The sequence below is a fragment of the Heptranchias perlo genome, chromosome 10 (genome assembly GCF_035084215.1).
Source record: "Heptranchias perlo isolate sHepPer1 chromosome 10, sHepPer1.hap1, whole genome shotgun sequence".
NCBI lineage: Eukaryota > Metazoa > Chordata > Chondrichthyes > Hexanchiformes > Hexanchidae > Heptranchias > Heptranchias perlo.
Window position 1 is genome coordinate 50957542 of NC_090334.1, and position 16619 is coordinate 50974160.

A 16619-nucleotide genomic window follows, 5' to 3' on the forward strand; every position below is an offset into this window, starting at 1 on the left:
CACCTGTTCAGCCTGGTTACACAACGTACACACTGGGCACACACCAGTGTCATCCAAAATTGCCTCAATACACATTCTACTTAGGAACACTATAATGTACTTACACACATGTATATTACAAAATGCACATACTAGTAAATTTGCCATAAATTGACCAACCGCAACAGAAACCACTTTTATTCTGGATTACACTCACAACCACTATATGAATGCCTTGTCTGAAATATCTTTAGGAGTACCTGATGTATTTACTGACACTGATGCAGCAACCAGCATCCTCTGGTGAACATCTTCAGGAGCATTATTCAGAGCCACTGAATTTATACTCTCCCTCTCAATCCAAACGTTCCTATTGCAAAATTAAAAATGAAAGTGTTTGGAAGAATTAAATTAGTTTTGTAAAAAAAAATGCAGTTTCCTGTTTTTCTCCCCCATTAAGTGCATAGTTTTCTCAAACTCCACTCAGCTGAGTTCCTAATCAATGCTGGGAATGCACTGAAGTCAGTCAGCATTCATTTAAAACAGGCACTGTTTGAAGACCCCTTTACCTATTTTAGACAGGGGAGTGTTATCATTAGTTGTAAAAACTGTTTTGCTACAGCAAACATTTATTCATTCTATTTGTTGTTGCCTGTGGCCCAGTTTTTTGATTTTTCAGCAGCTCCGTATTTTCCTTCTGTGGCTTGTTGGCAGCTGCAATTTAAGTTACCACAAGCACATTTCTGAAGATAGACAAACTGCTAGATATACCCATTTACTGTTGTCAGAGGAGGAAGTCCTGAGAAGACATGAAAGGGAGCTGCATTAACACCCAAAGTGGTCTTGACTTAACAAGCCAGCCATATCTATTTATCAAGGCATAGTTAGACATTTCTGTGGAGATCTGCCTTCTCCATTTATGCCTTACTAGGGAGGCAGTCATGAAAATATGTTGCCTCTTCAAAGCCAGGCCTTCACACAAAGTCCACAACAGAGACGAGGTTGTCAAGGTGACTACAGTCTTCAACGCTACTGGATCGTGTCAAGCAATAGCAAGGTAACTACGCCAAATTTCACAACCAGTTGTGCACTGGTGACAGATTCCCTATTTGGCAGGACTAAACCATCACCAATTCCTCATGGAAAGCAGGCAACAGCAAGAGAGAGCACTGCGCTGCACATAACATTTCAACTCTACAGCAAGAGTAAATTTTATACACTGGAATGTTTCTTTTTTCCATACCTGAACCTGGACATTGTAGTCATGCTATAAAACTTGGTCTCATAGGGATTAAATGGACCATGCAAATGGACCTGAGGGACATGAAGAGTCATTCCAGTGAGTAACTAGAACTTTCTATAAAGTACTTAAATTTTGAAAAACAGTTCATATCTCTTAATTTAAATAATTTCTTCCAATAAAATGGCAATTATTTTACCGTAGAATTTGGAAAACCCAGCTTAGAAGATGAGAAGTTCTTTACTAATGTCTGAATCAACTTCCAGTCTTCTTCCTTCTGGGTCCACATGGTTTGCTGATTTAAGCCCAACTTTTCCTGCAGCATGGTCTTCAGCTGCTCATGGCTTATCTAGGTGTAAAATACATTGACGTTACACAGCAAGCTAAAAAATAACGGCAGCTCTGACCTTAAAAGATTTAACCATTTATGTGCCGAGGTGTACAAACCAGGAATATCCCAGGCTTGATCCCTGGCCTGTGCTAAGTTAGCTGATCTCGGCCAAGCGGACGGTCGGGCCACTACAACTGACCTCAACATCCTTAGATTAAGTTGCTAACCCAGCAACTCCAGCTGAAAGTGCTCGTGTAAACAAGATGGGGCTTGGCTGATGGAGTGACGTCCTGCCTGCCTACACCTCACGCCTCCAACACACAAGGCTCACAAATAAATACTTGGGCAAGCTACCAGGAGGTGTCTACTGTCCTTGGAATCAGATTTCACTAAGGAACCAGTGCCTTAACTGGAAAAACGTGCACAACCACGAGGACGCTATTCATTCAGCAATTCCTTAACCGACTGTGATGACAATCAAAACATTGTTTGAAGTTCAAGGGAACACAAAGTAACTGTAAGACAGAATAATGGTCAGATTGATTTGCAATACTAGTATATCTCCTGTGGCATTGCTTGGAAGTTGGACAATACACTATTTAATATCATGTAACAATGGACTACTTTGATAAGGTGGAGCGTTGTTCTTTAAAGGCAGAAAATCTAATTGTTGTGGCATTGCTGATGGAAAGTTGGGGGATATGGGATTTTATAAGGGAATAGATATAATATGGTAGTAATGGTAAGTGAAAGGATATGGCATTTTGGAGGGGGTGTTGGGTTGGCCAGGTTTGGAAAGGCGGTGTGGGTGTAGTCAAGAGACTGGGATGTACAGAATTGTGATGGAGTATGGAGTAGTTAGGACAGAAAAGCAGCGAGGATTTGAGTGGCAACATGTGGTTGGGGTGAGTGGCGTGGGGTAGAGAGATTACAGGGTGGTAAAAGTGAGTGATTGCGGAGGGAGTATTGGGTATGGGGATTGCGTGTGGTTGGGCACACTGGGTGATTGAGGACAGAGCAGGAACTGTGGGCATTGAGGAGTGGGGGAGTTGATTAGTTACTGGGCAGTATAAAAAGGCTTAGAGGGTTAAATTATGAGGACAGGTTGCGTAAACTTGGCTTATATTCCCTTGAGTGCAAGAGATTTAGGGGTGTTCTGATCAAGGTGTTTAAAATGGATTTGATGGGGTCGATACGGATAAACTATTTCCTCTGGTGGGGGAATCAAGAACAAGGGGACATAACCTTTAAATTAGAGCTCGGCCATTCAGGAGTGATAGCAGGAAGCACTTTTTCTGGAAATCTGAACTCTTTCCCTCAAAATGCTGTGGATGCTGGGTCAATTGAAATTTCCAAGACTGAGACTGATAGATTTTTGTTAGGTAAGGATATCAAAGGATATCGAGCAAAGGCAGGAAAATGGAGTCGAGGTGCAGATCAGTCATGATCTAATTGAATGGCGGAGCAGGCTTAGGGGCTGAATGGCCTACTCCTGTTCCTATGTTCCTACTTTAAAGAAATTTAGTAGCCCCTTAATCTGACGTATAGTTAAGAGTTAAAATAATAAATATTAAACACTTAGCTTTGCTCGTATGTTAATTTACTTATCATCTTTTTCCTCCTCTGTATCTAATTCTCACCAAATTCCCATTTTAAAAGTCTTTACTCTGTTCAGACACAAATCGGTTTCAATCGGTCATTTAGCCCCCAGCCACACAGTATCTAATTAACACCTGGCCAGTGACCTACTTACAGTTGACTGACAAAGAGGAATGTAAAAAAGAAAGAGTACGGCCTAAGGAGACAGAGGGAACCTGGAGAAAAGAAGAGAGCAGGAGCCGAAGCAGAGAGAAAATATAGCTGGAGTGGAGAGTGGGACCAGAACAGAGAGTGCAGTTAACTGTACAAACTGGGTTAGTTGTTAAAATGAGAGGCTACTGAAATATATGGAAAAGAATGGATAAGAACAAAAAGATGCAATAGCTTTTGGTGCTGTTTGCACTATTTAAAATTAAGACATTTAAATAGAGCAAATCAGTTGGGTACATAAACTAATGAAATCAAAGACATTCGCCTACACTAAAAACGGATTTACACAGAATGAAATGTACAGAAACAGTGTTAGTGTGACACAGGCAATGTATGAAATGCACAGTCGACATAGAGAGTAATTTTCAACTTGGTAGTGGCGTTAAACTGGAAGTCAATGGAAATGAAATTGGACAGATTGTATAACAGGCGGCCGATCTGCCACCGGCAGTTTTTCGCCCCTGCCAAAGCTGAATACTAAGACCACTGTTTTAATATTACAGAATATTATATACCTTTCAGACATCATCAAAAACGCTGTAAATCAGCCAGTCACAGGGCCATTCTTCAGCTAAATACGTACCAAATGCATTTGAACAAATAAGAAGCAGGGAGTTAAAGACAGTAACACTACACTGAGCTTCAGAGAGTGGGTCTACACCGTATTCAACAAGTAGCCAATTACAGCAAACAATACCACACAACTGTTATATCTTTTTGTTCCCCACATGTATTTAATTACCCTCTCTTATTTTGACAACTAGTGTAATTTGTAAAGTTAACCGCACTCTCGATGCTGGTCCCATTCCTCTGTGGCTCTGTCGCTCTATTTCAGCTCTGTGTTCTATCTCTGCTTCGGCCCTGTTCTCTTTTCACTCCTCCTGGCACTCTCCATCTGCTTAGGCCTTGCTCTTTTTCCCCACTCCTCTTTGTATTTAATTCCACCATGTCCACTGGAAAGGTCATTTGACCTGAAACGTTAACCCTGTTTCCCTCTACACAGATGCTGCCTGACCTGCTGAGTGTTTTCAGCATTTCTATTTTTATTTAGAACAAAAGAAATAGGAGCAGGAATAGGCCACACGGCCCCTCGAGCCTGCTCCACCATTCAATAAGATCATGGCTGATCTTCAACCTCAACTCCACTTTCCCGCCCGATCCCCATATCCCTGGATTCCCTTAGAGTCCAAAAATCTATCCATCTCAGCCTTGAATATACTCAATGACTCATCATCCATAGCCCTCTGGGGTAGAGAATTCCAAAGATTCACAACCCTCAGTGAAGAAATTCCTCCTCATCTCAGTCTTAAATGGCCAACTCCTTATCCTGAAATTTATTTCCACCTATATTTATTTCAAACTTCAACCCTTCTTCTATCCTCCTTATACTCTGCCTGGCAGCTCCTCCACTTCCCAATGTCCACTACCACCCCAAATGGCCACTTTCTTCCCAGTACCCACTACCCATTTCCAAACTATTCACATTTACAGAGTAAAGCTGCCTCTCCTCTTCCCGAACAATGTACCTCACATTGCCCCTATTGCACCAGTGACATCCTCTCCCCCATTGCACATCATCTAAAAATGCCATTTCACGTAAGCCCTTTACAGTCAATAGATAGAGGTGGCTTTGGATTTGAATCCAAACCCAAGCCCACCTACTTTTAAATCCGAATTGTGTCAATTTGTACATTACTTCATAGCTGAATAGTATTCATTTGCAACCACCAAACCTTTGATTCATACGTCTCCTCAGCCGGTTCAGCAAAACCTTCACTAATGAGGATTTCTCGCACATTACAGTCGATTTTTGAAGTCTGTATGCTAAGGTCTACACGCAGCATGTTGTGCACAATGGAGAAAACTTTCACAAGATGCACACAGTTCTTCACCAGGGAGCTGAATCTTCTCCTGCCCTTGGCACTCCACTGATCCCCAGATATCAGAGAATATGCAGACGGACGCATGTTGCAAATTTGGCACTGAAGGGCCTGAACATAACAGAAAATCAGTCTAATATTATTAAACAGAATACAAGGTCTCCACCATTATTGGATATAATTTGTAACAAACTATTTGCATAATTTTAGAGGTGATATGACAGAACAAGTTGGTGACTTGATCAGTCACATTACTTCTGAAATACATGAAAGCTTGTTTCTATTTTAAGGAAAATGTTAAGCTGTAAACACCATTTTTGTCACAAAATTTCCTTTTAAAAGAAAACCATTAGAAGGTGGCAAATAAAGTTAAAAATTATCAGGATTGTATAGAGGGGTCCCTACAAATTGTATCAAGAAGCTGGGATTACTGGGAGACTGAGGCTAGAAACAGCAACTCTGATCAGAAGCCAGTCACCGGGTAATTTTTAAGTAGAGAATTTTTAATTTTTTTTAAAATTACTAACACTCAAGGATATGGAGATTGTAGGGCCTCATGTTCGAGCATCCTTTAGTTGCTTTGGCAATATTTTAACACTATTTTGTCTCCATTTAATTACAAGCAAAAAGAACCATTTAGCAAAAACCTCAAAACAATTTACCATAAACTGATGTTATATTTAGAAGGAAACTAGAAAAAACTGAGTAATACTATCACCCCTCCCCCACCACTCAACAATTCCCTTCAAAACATGCAAGTTCCAGGAGCGGATGCTGGAATTGAGGTGGGAGTCCTGACCAACTCTCCCAACCCAGGGATGCTGATGCCAATTTTAGCATAATTTACCACCCAGCGAACAACAAAATCAGCACAGATTAGGGATTGAATTTGGTCAGTGTTGATCAGCTACTCACTGGATAAACCCACTAAGCCATTGGGGATCAGTCAGCTTTTATAAAAAAAAACATTCTTCTCAAACAGTTTCAAACAAATTTTGCAGCTGAACATTCTCATTGTGTTGGTTCAGCATTAGCAGTTCATGCCTTCCCTATATGATTGCTTAGAATAATTGAGTATTTTTTCTCCGCATTTATCATGAAGGGAAATTAAGCATTTCTTTAATTCACAGGGATTATTCTTAAAAGGACTTGCCAATTCAGCACTGAAGACCATGATCCACATAAAACAAAAATCCCTCAACAATTAAAGGAATTTGCCCAACATTCATATGCCTGAACAATTAGACAGACATTCAACTATCGATGGCTGTGGGTAAACTTTTGTACTGAAATAAGAATTAGCACAGATGTTCATCATTGGACCCACGTTCTCCAACTCTGTACTTTTCTGTAGGATTAAGGGTGAAATTTTAAACCTTGTTCAAAATAGCTGCACTGAACTAACCAAGGTGAAACTTCAATTCATATAAAGCAAATGGATAGCTTAGTTGTATTCCTCGCTTTCAGTTATCTTCTGAACAAAAAAAGACATAAAATTAACCTGCTGTGGCACTTATACCTGAAAAGGCAGCTCCAGAAGATTATGAGGAATATTCCTCAAGAGATCTGTAGCAACTCTTGCTGTATTTCCATAATCCACAAAGAACACCTGTAAAATATTTTTAAAAACATGAGATACCATATTGCAAAAAAGTATGCATTGTGACTGCTTAACTGGGAAAATGGTTTAAAAGTGACTCAGTTGGGCATCAGGCAGTAGAACATCCACTTTCCAGCCAATGAGGTGGGCTGGAATCCCGGGACTACTTGTCACCCAAATCCACCTGCTGGGAATGAATGATTTTCATTACTTGGCAATACTGGTCATCCTACCTAGCAACTCTTGGTCTGTAAATTTTAACCTAGCCTTCAGTAAAGACATTTTTCAAAGTGAGAATCGCTCTTACCTAGTTGTATGAAATAGGTGCATTTCATTTTCTGTATCTATAAAGAAAATGCTATAATATTTATAGCAATTATTTTAAAATACTAAAATGGATAGCAGACATGAGCATGCCACTTGGAACAAGACAACTGAATGTGACTTTGCTCCACTTCAAGCACACTTCTAGTAGAAAATCAGAACACAAAGCAGCCATGAAAAAGTCTACTTCCCAAACTCTCCCACTGTCCCATATGAAGGAGGCTACCTTGCAGCAAAATAAAAAAAAACAAAAATAATAATGATCGGGTAAGGGAAACATACGAATTAAGAGCAGGAGTAGACCATTCAGCCCCTCGAGCCTGCTCTGCCATTTGATAAGATCATGACTGATCTGATTGTGACCTCATTCCTACTTTCCCATCTACCTGCTATAACCTTTGACTCCCTGTCAATCAGGAATTTATCTAACTCAGCCTTAAAAATATTCAATGACCCTGCCTCCACCGCTCTTTGGAGAAGGCAGTTCCACAGACTCACGACCGTCAGAGAAAAAAAATTCTCCTCATCTCTGTCTGAAATGGGAGACCCCTTATTTTTAAACTGTGTCCCCCAGTTCTAGTCTCTCCCACAAATGGAAAATCATCCTCTCAGCATCTACCCCTTCAAGTCCCCTCAGGATCTTATATGTTTAACAAGATCACCTCTTATTCTTCTAAGAGAGATGAGTATAAATCACTTTGGAGTCAAGAATTACTTCCATAAGCCACTAGCAATTTGATTTATTTTCAGAGTTGTGAGTATGCTGTCACTTTTAGACGCACTCGCTGAATCCACAGGACTTTCTTACTGCAAATGCCTCAAACCATTTTGCAATGTCCACGGTCTAAAAGAGGGAGGAAAGAAGGGGAAAAACAATCCAAAACAAAACATATAAACGGCCTAAGAAATCTTGGGGACTACAACATGTGACATGCACTTTATGCAAAAAAAAGCACAACAACTGCTACTCATTATTTTAAAGCACCATGCATACCACACAAAAAAAAATACTTGAAGTTACCGAATATCCATTCGTAAAGGTGACTTGTATTATTAATTTTTGATAGTCAATCATTAATCATGAGGAATCCTCCATTGCACTTAACTTTGAATGCAGTATCCGCCCATGTATCCAAGAAACAATGAACTTGCATTTATGTAGCACCCTCACATCCTAAGATCATCCCAAAGCACTCTACAGCCAATTAATTAGTTCTGAAGTGCAGTCATTGTTGAAACAGAGCGAAGCATGTTCCAATTTGTGTGCAGTTGAAGTCTCACAAACAGCTAATAGAAACATAGAAAATAGGAGCAGGAGTATGCCATTCGGCCCTTTGAGCCTGCTCCACCATTCAATATGATCATGGCTGATCCTCTCTCTCTGTTTCTGGTGGCGTTGGTTGAGGAAGTAATGTTTGTCAGGACACCAGAACTCCTAGCTATTCTTCAAATCGTGCCATGGGTTTTTTTTACATCCACCTGACATGTTCAACATTACAACCAGAAAATGACACCTCCAGCTATGCAGTGCTTCCTCAATATTGCACTGCAGTGTCAGCACAGATTATGTGCTCAAGTTCAAAGTGGGGCTGAACCCACAGCCTTCTGACTTGGAAGCGAGAGTGCTACCACCTAAGCCAAGCTAATATCCACAAAACTGATGCTATTAAAATCAATATTTCATGGGGCGAGAGAGGAAGACATGATTTCAAAAGTTAGCTCTTACCTCAGCAGAATCACCAGAGACTTGCAAGACTTTAGCTCTGTAATAATGGGTTTCACTACAATCTGTGAACGGTGCAAGACAAAAATCAGGACATGGCTCCACAGTCAGTGGTGTCAACTTCAGCTGATTAATTTCAGTCATCAGTTTGCTTAGAGTGTGCAGGCTTTCCCCATCTGTTCTGTAACCCCAAAAGTGTCCAACTTCAACAACCTGAAGGGAAAAAACATTTAAATCATTTATAATCTTAACTCACATACGGTATTAACAGACAACTGACAGTTTCACATCAAGTCAAACATTGTAGTTGCAATTATAATTGCTAGACATGCTCAATGTGTTATATTCAAGCCTGACACTTGCAAATTGCGACAGGGTTTTAATTTTGTGCTAGCTGGCAAAACACTGGTGAATTTTAATTTTTCTAAGCAGCATTCCAACAAGCAGCATTGTCACCAAGGTTCCAGCACTTTTGCAAAAAATCATATTTCATATGATATTTTGTATATACTTCAACCTAGGACTGGATTCTATTCATGCTAAACTAGAACTGTAGAAGTTTACAGCACAGAAGGAGGCCATTCATCGTGTCCGAGCCAGCTCTTTGCTACGGCAATCCAAAATAATCCTACTGCCTTATGCTCTCCCCATAGCCTTGTATCTTTGTTTGCTTCAAATATTTATCCTTTAATTTTCCCTTAATAGAAGCAATGGTCTCTGCCTCAACCATTCCTTTCATGTACAAATTTTGCATTACCTCAGTGACGTTCATGGTGAAAAAACGTGGAACAGGATTACAAGATAATTCCAAAGGGCCTCTTGACTTTTCCTCAGGCATCAGTTGAACAGTCCAATTTTGATAGTCCACGCACAACCTGCATCAATGAGGTAACCAGTTATATTGTGATTGATTCTCAATGTCTTCAGGGCAACTAGGGATGGGCAATAAATACTGCAATGCCATTGGCACCCACATCCCAAAAACATACAATAAAAATGGCACCAAAACCTGCTAGGTTGGTCATTTACCTTCCAGTATTAAGTCATTGTTCTTCCGATTTGGTCTATACTTCATACATCCATAAAAAGTGACCATGAAGCTATTGGATTGTCATAAAAAAATCCAACAGGTTCAATAATGTCTTTTAGGGAAGGAAACCTGCTGTCCTTACCGGTATGGCCTACTTGTGACTCCAGTCCCTCAACAACTTGGTTGACTCTTAACTAACCTCTGAAGTGGCCTAGCAACCCACTCAGTTGTAACAAAAACCACTACCAATGCTTCAAGAAGGCAGTTCACCACCACCTTCTCAAGGGCAACTAGGGATGGACAATAAATGCTGGCCTTGCCAACAATGCCCATATCCCAAGAATGAGTAAAAAAAACACATATACACACTATATGTAAAGCAAGACGTGCAAATTCAGAGATTCACCCATTCATGAGAATTTTCAGGTAGAACCCAGATGTTCCAAGTCCAAGACCACCCTGTTTTTGTAGAAAACGATTAACAATCTTCCAAATGGCACATACTTGCTGCCCACAAATCTTATTTCCTGGTGTCACTGTTTCTCAGTAATGCTTTTGTCAATATTTTTGTTTATATTTATATAATGTAAACTGTCCATATAACACTTCAAAATAGGAATTTTCCTGTGCCAACAGTTAATTGCCGGTCATGATTGTAGTTCCAAGCCTCTTCCACTTGGCTGCCATTTTGTCCCATTGCTGTTTCTCCCTCAAATATCCTTGTTGCTGTGCAGTTACAGCAGCCTTTTGCAGCTCCAAAGTTTTCAAAAATCATAATTCCCAGTGACCCAGTTTATGGCTCCTCCCATCCCCAGGTTTCTGCCTTTTCCAAAAAAAGTGTCCCCCGCTCACTAGTTATGGCGATCCCAGCTCCAAAAAAACTTGTCTGCCCTTGTCCTGCTACCCCGATTCACAGTCAGACATTTTAACACAATTAGCACTCTACCTGTAGCATTGTCTTGGCACTCACACACTGTTCCATGTCCTGGTCTTAACACACTTGTTTGCGTGGCAGGCTTACAAGAGAATAACAACGTTGCAAACAGAGGACCACCTGAGGTGTCAGAATTTGCCATAAATCCACCATGTCACGTCCATCTTATCTTGTGATAGAAATGTGCACTATTCATTACCATACCACCTAAATAAGATATTACCTCGGGTTTCGTAAGCTTGTACTCGGTTGTCCTTGAGCCAATGCTTCAATCTCCTCCACAGGATGAATATTTAACTGTAAGGGAATACGTTGCTGGGCCATCTTCAGTGCCATATACACTGCAGGATGGATCCCTGTCCTTTTTATTGGATTTTGCACAAATTCAACAAACCCCCTATTTTTGACAAAAGAAAAATATTTGTTAAGTGCTAAAATAGAATTTGAAAGTGACAAATGATCACTTCAAAAAAAATATTTAATTTCTTCAGCCTTTCTTTCAAAAGCCTGCACTGATTGATCTCAAAACTAGATCATTCTCCAAACATAGGCCTCGTTCAAATAGTTTGTTCATGGTCAGCAGTCCAAATAAATAACTTATTTGCATTGGAATGCCCATAGGCAAGCTATTTCCTGTCATATTACATATATTCTCACTATATGTATCACACCCCAAGTCAGCTATCGTTGTACCAATATCAACCCTCAGATAATGAAACATTCCATGCCCGCATGCAGCGGGACCTGGACAACATCCAGGCTTGGGCTGATAAGTGGCAAGTAACATGCGTGCCAGACAAGTGCCAGGTAATGACCATCTTCAACAAGAGAGAGTCTAACCACCTTCCCTTGACATTCAACGGAATTACCATCGCCGAATCCCCCACCATCAACATCCTGGGGGTCACCATTGACCAGAAACTTAACTGGACCAGCCATATAAATACTGTGGCTACAAGAGCAGGTCAGAGGCTAGGTATTCCGCGGCAAGGGACTCACCACCTGACTCCCCAAAGACTTTCCACCATCCACAAGGTACAAGTCAGGAGTGTGATGGAATACTCCCCATTTGCCTGGATGAGTGCAACTCCAACACCACTCAAGAAACTCAACACCATCTAGGACGATGCAGCCTGCTTGATTGGTACCCCATCCACCACCCTAAACATTCACTCCTTTCACCACCGGCACACCGTGGCTGCAGTGTGTACCATCTACAAGATGCACTGCAGCAACTCACCAAGCAACTCAGCAACTCTTCGACAGCACCTCCCAAACCCGTGACCTCTGCCACCTAGAAAGACAAGGGCAGCAGGCACATGGGAACAACACCATCTGCATGTTCCCCTCCAAGTCACACACCATCCCGACTTGGAAATACATCGTCGCTGGGTCAAAATCCTGGACCTCCCTACCTAACAACACTTTGGGAGAACCTTCACTACACTGACTGCAGCGGTTCAGGAAGGCATCTCACCACCACCTTCTCAAGGGCAATTAGGAATGGGTAATAAATGCTGGCCTTGCCAGCGACGCCCATATCCCATGAACGAATATTAAAAAAATGCTGTGTTTTGTCGATTTCCAACACTTCCATAAATTTTGGGAGCATGGGCCATCTGTTGCTCTGCATCTAAACACAATTTCATGTAATCTAACTAAATTGGTCTATCATTCAAATCTCCCGGCTATTCAATATACCTCTGAATTCTTGACTACTTTAGTCTTCTCAAAGGCCTTGACATTACAAAACAAGTTTTTCCACTTGTAAACAAACGTGTTTTGCTAAGGATATTGTGCATCAACTCTTGAGCCCCTGGTTTTTATTATGTGCTGTTCAAATCAGGCTAATGCTGGATGGGGTCTGAATGTAAAGCCATCCTTGCCTTGATAAAGGAGAACTAGCATTCTTCAGTAAGAAAAGCAGATCAGAGAACTTTGGTAAAGGCATTTGAAGGCTACAAGAATTAATGCAGATCTTTTGGTATGCCACTATGATTCAGTGGAACTGTGCAAATGACATGAAAGCTTTCTTCAGCAGCCTGATTACTTCGGTATTTTGGGTCCTGGAGCAAAAGAAATGAACTTCACATTCCTCTAGTCTTTAAGTATCCCAATATGCTACATATTTGGTTGATCACACTTCGAAGATACCAAGGTGTCACAAGAAATACCTCCTCAGAAGATATGTTTTCTTTAGAGCTGTTTTTCCTAATAATTTTGAGGATGTTAGTCTTCTCCTTAGATAGGCATTTTCATTTAGTTTCATGTTACATTTAAAACAATCCTATAGGTCTGTAGGCTGAAAGGCACTCAGTACCAGGAAGGCCTCAGTGATGAGGTGACCAAAGAATTTCTTGTTTGTTGAGCTCCTGTGCTAAGCAGCTCCATAATGCTGATTACAGTGTTTCATCCTCAGAGGGATGCAGTGCATTTTGTCTCAGCTTGACACCAACTGATGCTGGCATGTTCCTGGAGTAGCTCAGTGCCAGGGTATCCCTGGTGCAAGTTCTCTACACCAATACCAGAATTTCTTGGCATCAACAGGACCATTCTAATTAAAGGGCCAGTTAATATTTGAAGACATCAAAATGAGAGTGGTCGGGTAAATTGAGATTAGAGACACAACAGTCTGAACATCTATCCCATTAAGAGTTCATTCAGAAAACAGCAATACGAATAACAGATCTCAACAAACTGCTCCATTCTTTCCAACAATATAGTAGGTAAAGGGGGGAAAAAAACCTTTGCTACCGATTTCACCTGGTGATAACTTAGTGGCAGGTTATTTTAACAGACAAGGAACTTCTCCAGTGCCATAGCACCAATAGATTTGGCAAATATCAACCACTATAATATTGCAGTTTTATATCTAAAACAAACACTGAAATTTGCTTAGAGAGATTATAAGTGAAATTGTAAATATTATCTTGCATCTCACTGTCCCTTGTATATTTATCTTTCATCTGTAACCCTGTTTGTAATTAGAATTTTTAGTTTTCTTGATACAATTTAAGATTATTTACAAATTCTTAATATATAAGCATTTGGTTAGGCAAGAAAACAATCTGTATATTGGCATAATTAAAATGAAACTTAGAAATTACTCACAAATTGGTGATACGAAGTTCACATAAAACGACATTAAATGAATTTATCAGCAGACCAAATGCAACTTACTTTGATCCGTCAAATGAAATAGCTCTGACTTGTCCACATTGTCTGAACAGAGACTGCAGCTGTTTGTAGTACAGGAATCCATAAGGTGGGATGTTCCTCACCTATAACATAAGGACATCAGCATTCGGTCTCACAAACATAACTGATAACATGGTGGCTATGGTGCTCATTTTAGAATGCCGCTGGAGGTTTAATTTAGTTGAGGCAAACACTTTAATCTCACCCATCCACATCAGTTCTCATCTGAGCAAGCAATGGAATTGGTTCACAGAGCTGGAGTGCAATGTCAGCTCAAACACTACATTCATGTACTGACAAAACCATTTATAATAAATGGGATTTGGAACGTGTTGGTACGTTTTACTTTCTTCAGTGAGGTTCCTCCCCACATCTTGTTCTATATCCTCCTCTCAGGAGGTGAGTCCTTGATGGGATATAGTTCAATGAGTGCCAACTGCCTTCCAATACTTCTCTCAAGTGACCATTCTTCATGTGGGTGAGTCAGCAACTGGACTCAAAGGCATCACTACTAATGTCTGCACACACTCATTTCTAAGAGATTACCAGATAGTGATAAGGAACAGGCAGCCCAAGCAATTTACCACTTCCTATTCCAGGAGCAGCAAGGCCAATTGCAGCACCTTATCATAGCCCTGGCTGAAATCAGTTAACTCAGCAGACTAGGGAACAAACCTAGTGGTTGGGATCAGATCAGCCATGATCTTATTGAATGGCGGAGCAGGCTCGAGGGGCCGATTGGCCTACTCCTGCTCCAATTTCTTATGTTCTTATGTTCTTATGTTCTAATCTGCCTTAACCAGCTAGACCAGAGAATTGCCACTTCTTAACAGCATATAATTTTTATTTCACAAGATAAAGTGCCAAATCCCATGTTGCAGAACATGTCCAAAGCTGCAAGACAGTAAAAAAAAGACAAGGTGAATCACGAAGTTTCAACAAGTGAGGTCAAACTTGGATTTTAAAAGTCGTAAGATTATAAGAGAAAGGAAAGACAAAAGTAAGGAGTTCTACAGTTTTGATATCTGGGGTAAGAATGAGTCAGACAATGTAGTGGAAGAAAAATGCAAAACAGCTTTTAAAAGAGAAGTGGATGAATGTGTGAAAAAAACAAATAAAAAAGTATGGGGAAAGGGCAAAGGAATGAGGGACAGTATTAATCATCATTTAGAAAGGCACGGATTAATCAAGGACAGTCAGCATGGATTTGTGAAGGTTCTGTCTGACTAACCTGATTGAATTTTTTGAGGAGGTAACAAGGAGGGTTGATGAGGGTAGCGCTTTTGATGTAGTCCACAAGAATTTTAGCAAGGCTTTTGACAAGGTCCCACATGGCAGACTGGTCAGAAAAGTAAAAGCCCATGGGATCCCAGGGAAAGTGGCAGGTTGGATCCAAAATTGGCTCAGTGGCAGGAAGCGAAGAGTAATGGATGACTGGTGTTTGTGTGACTAGACAGCTGTTTCTAGTAGGATTCCACAGGGCTCAGTACTAGGTCCCTTGCTTATTGTGGTATATACAAATGATTTAGACTTAAATGTAGGAGCCATGATTAAGAAGTTCGCAGATGATACAAAAATTGGCTGTGTGGTTGATAGTAAGGAGGAAAGCTGGAGACTGCAGGAAGATATCAAATGGACTGATCAGGTGGGCTGAAAAGTGCCAAATGGAATTCAATCCGGAGAAGTGTGAGGTAATACATTAGGGGAGGGCAAACAAGGCAAGGGAATACACAATAAATGATAGGATACTGAGAAGTGTAGAGGAACAAAGGGACCTTGGAGTGCATATCCACAGATCCATGAAAGTAACAGAACAGGTAGATAAGGTGGTTAAGGAGGCATACAGGATACTTTCCTTTATTAGCCGAAGCAAAGAATATAAGAACAGGGAGATTACACTAGAACTGTATGAAACACTAGTTAAGCCACAGCTTGAGTACTGCAGAGAGTTCTGGTCACCACATTACAGGAAAGGTGTGGTTGCACTAGAGAGGGTACAGAGGAGATTTACGAGGATGTTGCCAGGACTGGAGAATTTTCGCTATGAGGAAAGATCGGATTGGCTGGGGTTGTTTTCTTTGGAACAGTGGAGGCTGAGGACAGACTTAATTGAGGTGTATAAAATTATGAGGGGCCTAGATAAAAGTGGATAGGAAGGACCTACTTCCCTTAGCATAGAGGTCAATAACAAAGGGGCAGAGATTCAAAGTGATTGGTAGAAGGATTAGAGGGGAGCTGAGGAGAAATTTTTCCACCCAGAGGATGGTGGGAGTCTGGAACTCACTGCCTGAAAGGGTGGTAGAGGCAGAAACTCTCATCGCATTTAAAAAGCACTTGGATACGCATTAGAAGTGCCGTAACCTACAAGGCTACAGACCAAGAGCTGGAAAGTGGGATTAGGCTGGATGGCTCTTTTTCGGCCAGCACAGACACGATGGGCCAAACAGCCTCCTTCTGTGCCATACGTTTCTATGATTCTATGAAGGGGACTAGTGGATAGCTCTTTGAAAACCAAGACACATGCCTCCTTCTGTATTGTAAAATTCTATGAGACACTATGAAATGCATTTT

At 40.8% G+C, this 16619-nt stretch overlaps 1 protein-coding gene across 1 annotated transcript in view; it reads right to left on the minus strand.

The window, feature by feature from the left end:
* The window catches only part of tdrd9 (tudor domain containing 9), a 95302-nt gene that overhangs the window by 14559 nt on the left and 64124 nt on the right, over positions 1–16619 (minus strand). The window contains exons 23-31 of the mRNA XM_067991721.1: positions 14031–14131; positions 11074–11247; positions 9644–9761; positions 8890–9099; positions 6759–6848; positions 5093–5350; positions 1419–1568; positions 1223–1293; positions 240–349 (exon numbers count right to left, since the gene is read on the minus strand). Of these exons, the coding sequence (XP_067847822.1) occupies positions 240–349; positions 1223–1293; positions 1419–1568; positions 5093–5350; positions 6759–6848; positions 8890–9099; positions 9644–9761; positions 11074–11247; positions 14031–14131 (1282 nt within the window). The remainder of the gene's footprint in view (positions 1–239; positions 350–1222; positions 1294–1418; positions 1569–5092; positions 5351–6758; positions 6849–8889; positions 9100–9643; positions 9762–11073; positions 11248–14030; positions 14132–16619) is intronic.